Raw genomic sequence first — 7,053 nt, forward strand, 5'->3', positions numbered from 1 at the left:
TCCTGTACTTATCATTTCATTCCAAACCTGTATGACTTTCTTTCTTCTGCATTGACTTCCATTGCATGGACACAGAACTACTGAGACATTTCTCAAAATATCTTCTCATGTGTTCCACAGAAGAAAGAGTCATATACAGGTTTTAAACAACATGAAGGTAATTAAAATGAAGACCATTCTTATTTTTGGGGGAACCGTCTCTTTAAGAGCTACACAACTCCACGTGTTACAATGTCGCAGGGTCGGAGTTGACTGTGTAGCACATTGCGGGTCACTCGGTTAAATAGAGACACTAGGGTAAATACCTAATGACTTTATAGCTACAATGTCACAGGATTGACCCTTTGTAAACAGCAGTTGGTTGTTATTGAGTTAATTGGGAAACATGGGAAATATTGTATATTGGTAGGGTGAGAGGGTAAAGATGCCATATTGTTGAGTCGTGTGTTCCGGAGCTCAGACTCATATTCTCCCTCTCCGTTGGGGACATGATGGATGTGGCCCATCCATGCCCAGATGGAGCAGGGCAAACCCCATCCATCACACAGAGGGGGCAAGCAGAGATTTCCCCCCGCTGGCATCCTCGCCAACACACCACTATGGTGATACTATATAGCTGTATTTGAACTGGGCATGGGACACTAACATGTTCTTTAAAGATTAACTTGTTTTTTGTTTAGCATTTGCCCCAGACTGCTTTATGAATAAAATGAAATAACGTGTAAAACTATACTTCAGTAACCCAGGGTTTAAACGAGAATAAAGCAATGTATACCAAAACCTGTGGACACTTGATTGAATTGAACAAAAACAAAACATAACACATAACATATAACATAAAACAACGTAACGTAACACAACATAACACAACACAACACATAACAGAAGACATGAAACATGACATCATATATGATATGATATGATATATGACATGATATGATATGACATGATATATGATATGATAAGTGCAAAAAGTGAATACTTTGGAACTACTACACTAAACAATATAAAATACTGGGTTCACAATTACGATTGTATCACAATATTCTGAACAAAATGTAAACAATGAAACTAAAATTCAAAGAACATGAACAATTTTCAATAACATTTATTTTTTGGTCAAAGAATTTACAACTGTAAATAGGTTCAATAATACCGGAAGAAAGGAGTCGGGGTCGGTGTGGCTGGGAAACCGAGGTCAGACTTTATTAACAACAAATCTTAATGGTGCTGCTGCACTGTAACAAAAACGCTGTACACTTCTTCAGTAAGCACTCGCAATATTCCAGTCCTGGAAGCAACGTCTCAGCGGCTTCCTCTCGGACACTTCCTCGGTTCCCAGCCGGTCTCTCTCTGCCTCCAGTCTTTTGTTGTCCGGCTTTTAACCGTCTCCTCGCCAATTACTACAATGAGAAACAGGTGTTTTTAATATGAGCTTGATCTGCTTACTCACCGTTCTTCTCCCGCCTCTCCCTCTCGGTGCAGACTGCGCTGAACCACGCCCCCTTGCCACATGCCCCCACCACCCGACTCAGGCCGGGGAACCATCCGGCCTGCAGCCTCCTCCCCCCCCTCCTGGAGAGAAAGTCGGCCGCCGCCATCTGCGTCCCCGGCCTGTGGATCACCTGGAACTTGAAGGGTTGTAACGCGAGATACCAACGGGTGATCCGCGCGTTGGTATCCTTCATGCGGTGGAGCCACTGCAGGGGCGCGTGGTCCAAACAGAGCGTGAATTCGCGTCCCAGGAGATAATAGTGGAGGGTGATGACGGCCCACCGGATCACCAAACAATCCTTCTCAATGGTGCTGTACCTCGTCTCTCTCCTGGAGAGCTTCCGACTGATGTACAGCACCGGCCGCTACTCACCCTCTATCTTCTGGGACAGGACCACCCCCACGCCCCTGTCCGACGCATCGGTCTGCAACAGAAAGGGAAGAGAAAAGTCGGGAGAGTGCAATAACGGCCCGCCACACAGAGCAGCCTTCACCTGGGTGAACACCTGCTGGCACTGCTCCGTCCATTGGACGGTATCTGGCACCCCCTTTTTAGTGAGGTCAGTCAGCGGCTGGTGTGGTCCGAATAATTAGGTACAAACCTTCTGTAGTATCCCGCCAGCCCCAGGAACTGCCTCACCTCCTTTTTGGTCTTGGGCCTCGGTGAGGTCGCAATCACGGCCGTCTTATCAATTTGGGGACGCACCTCCCCATGACCCAAGTGGAAGCCCAGATACCTTACCTCTACACACCCAACCGCACATTTCTTCGGGTTAGCCGTCAGCCCGGCCCCTCTCAGCGAACTCAGAACCACCCTCAAATGCTGCATATGCCGCTGCCAGTCGTTACTATATATGATGATATCATCTAAGTACACTGCGGCATATGCAGCGTGAGGCCGGAGTAGGCGGTCCATGAGACGCTGAAAGGTAGCCAGGGCTCCGAATAAGCCGAACGGAAGTGACAAATTGGTGTAAACCGAACGGCGTGGTAAAGGCTGTTTTTTCTTTGGATAAGGGAGATAAGGGGATCTGCCAGTATCCTTTCGTTAAATCCAATGTCGAATAAAAACGAGCTGCACCTAGTCGATCAAGTAACTCGTCAATTGGTGGCATTGGATATGCGTCGAATTTCGACACAGCATTCACCTTTCTGTAGTCCACGCAGAATCGCACTGAGCCGTAGGTTTTAGGAACCAAGACTATCGGGCTTGTCCAATCACTGCTGGACTCTTCTGTTACTCCCATGTCCAGCATAGCTTCTAATTCCTTCTGAACCACCATTTTCTTATGTTCAGGTAACCTATACGGTTGACTGCGCACAACCGCACCCGGCTTGGTCTCAATGTGGTGCTCTGTGAGATTGGTGCGGCCGGGCAGGGGCGAGAACACATCAGCAAATTCTGCTTGCAACTTAGCAACATCAGTGATCTGGGAGGACAAGAGATGAACCCCCTGGGCCAGAGCGAGTGATTGCATTTTGGTGTTCGCTTCTGGTCCGAGATCATCCACTCTGCTCACTGTCGTCGCCAGCATCACTGTGTTTGCCTCACTCCATTTTTTTGAGGAGGTTGAGATGGTAAACCTGATGTGCCCCACTCCTGTCCGACCGAACTACCTCATAATTGAGATCCCCAATTCACCATGTGACCTTGAAGGGCCCTTGCCACTTGGCGAGTAATTTAGAACTGGACGTTGGGAGTAATACAAGCACCTTCTCTCCCGGTGCACCTGTTATACTGTCGGCTTTGTCTGTCTTGTGCCTGTAACAAATTCTCCATTGAGAGCCGCCCCAGTGTATGGAGTTTTGTTCTCAGGTCCAGGACATACTGAATTTGATTTTTGCTCGAGGAAGGTCCATCCTCCCAAGCTTCTCTTAAGACGTCTAAAACCCCGTGCGGGCTGACGGCCATAGAGGAGCTCAAAGGGGGAAAACCCCGTGGAGGCTTGGGGGACCTCGCGGACCACGAATAACAGAGGTTCCAGCCACCTATCCCAATTTTTGGCGTCTTCGTGAACGAACTTCCGGATCATTGTTTTAAATGTACGATTAAAACGTTCAACCAGCCCATCTGTTTGTGGGTGGTAGACGCTGGTATGGATCGTCTTAATCCCCAGTAACCCATACAGTTCGCGAAGGGTCCGTGACATGAACGCCATGCCTTGGTCCGTGAGAACCTCCTTTGGGATTCCCACGCGAGAAATTAATCGAAACAGGGCGTCCGCAACACTTTTAGCAGAGATATTGCGTAGCGCCACTGCTTCCGGGTATCGGGTTGCGTAGTCCACGATGACTAACGCAAATCGATGCCCTCGTGCAGATAGCTCTAACGGCCCGATCAGGTCCATACCAATTCGCTCGAAGGGGACCTGCATAAGGGGAAGTGGGCACAATGGTGCTTTTGGTGTGGCCGGTGGGTTTACCAACTGACATTCAGGACAAGACGCGCACCACCTGCGCACGTTCTCATGAATGCCCGGACAAAAAAAAACGGGTCGTTAGGCGATTTAAGGTTGCAGCTTGCCCCAAGTGTCCGGCCATCGGATTACAATGAGCCGCCTGGAAAAGCATTTCCCGACGGCTCTTTGGAATGACTAACTGTGTCGTATCCTCTTTGGACTGAGTGTCTTGGGTCACTCGATACAACCAGTCCTTAATAATGGCAAAGTAAGGATAGGATAGCGGTTGTGCAGGGTGGAGGGTTTGGCCGTCGATTGTACGGACCTGATCAAACGCGTGTTTGAGCGAGTCATCCAGAGACTGCTCCAGAGGAAAATCATCGCACTGGGAGAAATTTCTTTTCTCCACAGCGCTCTGTTCCTCTGAATCCGACATCAGAGGTCCCGGCTCACCCTCTCCTACCTGCACAACCGCGCCCCTCCGCTGCCCTTGGTTCCGCCAAGAGACATCTGCACACAAGTGCCCCAATAATACCGAAAACATTGGCCAATTCGTCCCTAAGATTAGAGGATGTCGGAGGTGCTTGTTAACAGCCACCTCTACACTATAGTTTTGGCCCCGAAATTTTATGGTCAGCGGCATTAAAGGGTAGTTCACCACATCCCCATGCACACACCTTACCTTAACCATGCGGCCCGTATCCAATGCCACAATTTGAATCAGGCTTTGATGAATTGAGGTTTGGTTACATCCTGAATCCACCAAAGCCTGATACGTACCCCCCCCCCCATACTCACAGGTATCTGATACAGCCCGTCTTGACCGAGGGCAGCCTGTGGGTTGTCGGGAACCCGGAGTCCCCGCCGCCCTAGCGGCAGGAAGCAGACCAACGAATTGGCGAGGAGAGGGCGGAGGTACAGGAGAGGCATTGGGCCCAGTGCAATACTGGCTGGCGGATCTCCCCGGGGTCCTCACGGCTCCTAACGACCCCATCCCCGGCGACGTCCGGGTCCTCGGGGCTGGCCGCGGCAAAAAACTCCCCCCAGGTCCTAGGAAAAGGGATAGGTTTGGGGGGAGAGGGGGTGGACATAGAGGGTAGAGAGAGAGAAAAAGATGGTAGGGGTACAGCGACGTCGGTCGGTGACACTGGACCCATTGGGCGGTCTCCCTAGGTAACTGCCCGACGAACTGTTCCAGTGTTACCTTATCCAAGATGGTGTTGAAGTAGCTACCATCGGCCATCAGCCATCTGCGGCAAGCATCCCGGAGCTGATGAGAAAAAGAGAAGGGGTGGCCGCACTCCCCGAGCTCCAGGGAGCGGAATCGCTGCCGGTGCTGCTCCGGACTCAGGCCAACCAGTTCCAGGATTGCCTTCTTGAGGTCCGCGTACTGGAGCAGGTTCTGGAATGGTAGCTGTTGTGCCGCCATCTGGACTTCCCCCGTCAGCAGGGGAATCAGTCTCGCTGACCGGACGTCCGGCTGCCACCCGGATAGCTCCGCGGACCTCTCGAACAATTCCAGGAATGCTTCCAGATCATCCTGGACTCCCATCTTGTGCAGCGGGATCTGGAAAGCTGGGGGTGCGGCCTATGGTAATCCCGTGTCTCTCCCCTGGCTCAACCAGCTCCGGAACACCTCGTGGTCTTCCTGTTGGGTCTGGACGAGAGCCTGCAAACGTCTCTCTTGGTCCTCTCTGAGGCCCAACAGTGCCTGATGATGCTCTTGGTGAAGACCAGCGAGGGAGTTGATCACGTCCGCAAATGGCGTAGCTGGCGTGGACTGCATGTCAGCGGCGGCTGGCTCCTTCCTCCCGGGTTTCGGCACCAGTGTAACGAGGTTCAATAATACCGGAAGAAAGGAGTCGGGGTCGGCGTGGCTGGGAAACCGAGGTCAGACTTTATTAACAACAAATCTTAATGGTGCTGCTGCACCGTAACAAAAACACTGTAAACTTCTTCAGTAAGCACTCGCAATATTCCAGTCCTGGATGCAACGTCTCAGCGGCTTCCTCTCGGACACTTCCTTGGTTCCCAGCCGGTCTCTCTCTGCCTCCTGTCTTTTGTTGTCCAGCTTTTAACCGTCTCCTCGCCAATTACTACAATGAGAAGCAGGTGTTTTTAATATGCGCTTGATCTGCTTACTCACCGTTCTTCTCCCGCCTCTCCCTCTCGGTGCAGACTGCGCTGAACCACGCCCCCCTTGCCACAACAACATTTTTCAAGTTTAATTGAACCGTACTGTATATAAATAAAAATACAACATGAAAATAAAAAATACAAAATATGAATAAAAAGGAAGCAACACTCTATAAGAGAGAGCTGCTTAAAGCAGTAAAAGCACAAAATTAAAATTGTACGTATGTTGGTCCCTTGTTGGAATATGTTGGCAATTGCTTTACTCTATACATATATTGTATTTTTTGAGTCACAAATGTTATGTATCGATATTCTTACTGTCTAGGAACTACATCACAACATTTTTTGAAAACATTTGGATACCTTATGAAAATAGGCATGTCTAGAGAAAGTGGATTTACCCAAAATGGAAGAGAGTTTTAATTTGTGACTATTTGGTTACCGCATAAATCTCATACTTTAATACGTATGTGCTAAATTTCATAGTTTTAATAAGCTGGTTTTATTGTTTTAAAATGGAACGAGTAGGTGTATAAACATTTGGCTTTCACCTTTATTCATTTGCCAGGTGCTTTCATCCAGCGCGACTCAAGGTAAACTTGTGTAATGTTCTCCTAATACAGTACATATATCCACTGCACAGTGTCAGACTGCAGACCAGCACAGGAAAGAAGCACACGCTCACACCTCACACTGCGCCTGGACAGAAAACAGATCGATAAGTCACAGGAAATCATTTGAAGTCATCCCGTGTCTTCTGAAATTCAATGACTCGATGAAGGGAGAAATAAGGGCTGAAATGAGGAGAGGGGGAAAGAGGATGATAAAGAAGAGAAAGAGAGAGAAAAAGAAAGCGTTGCTGCTGCCAAGCTCACATCTGCTCATTAGCAAGGAGTCATTTCCATATTCTCAATAACTCTGTCAAATGTGATCTGCTCTCTGCCATAGTGTAGAGAACGTTTGGGATCGTAATGGGACAAAACATGACACAATCTTCAGTCCCGAAATCAACAGAACCGAATTA

General features: G+C 49.0%; 1 protein-coding gene across 1 annotated transcript; it reads right to left on the reverse strand.

Moving 5' to 3' along the window:
- Positions 1 to 1,191: 1,191 nt before the first annotated feature.
- Positions 1,192 to 5,348, reverse strand: LOC130567287 (uncharacterized). Its single transcript, XM_057355283.1, has 2 exons — positions 4,692 to 5,348; positions 1,192 to 1,403 (listed from the first exon to the last, which is right to left on the reverse strand). Exons 1-2 carry the CDS (start codon positions 5,320 to 5,322, stop codon positions 1,306 to 1,308), a joined length of 729 nt encoding a protein of 242 aa, XP_057211266.1. The 5' UTR covers positions 5,323 to 5,348; the 3' UTR covers positions 1,192 to 1,305.
- Between the last annotated feature and the right edge of the window lie 1,705 nt (positions 5,349 to 7,053).

The sequence above is a fragment of the Triplophysa rosa genome, linkage group LG16 (assembly GCF_024868665.1).
Source record: "Triplophysa rosa linkage group LG16, Trosa_1v2, whole genome shotgun sequence".
Classification (NCBI taxonomy): Eukaryota; Metazoa; Chordata; class Actinopteri; order Cypriniformes; family Nemacheilidae; genus Triplophysa; species Triplophysa rosa.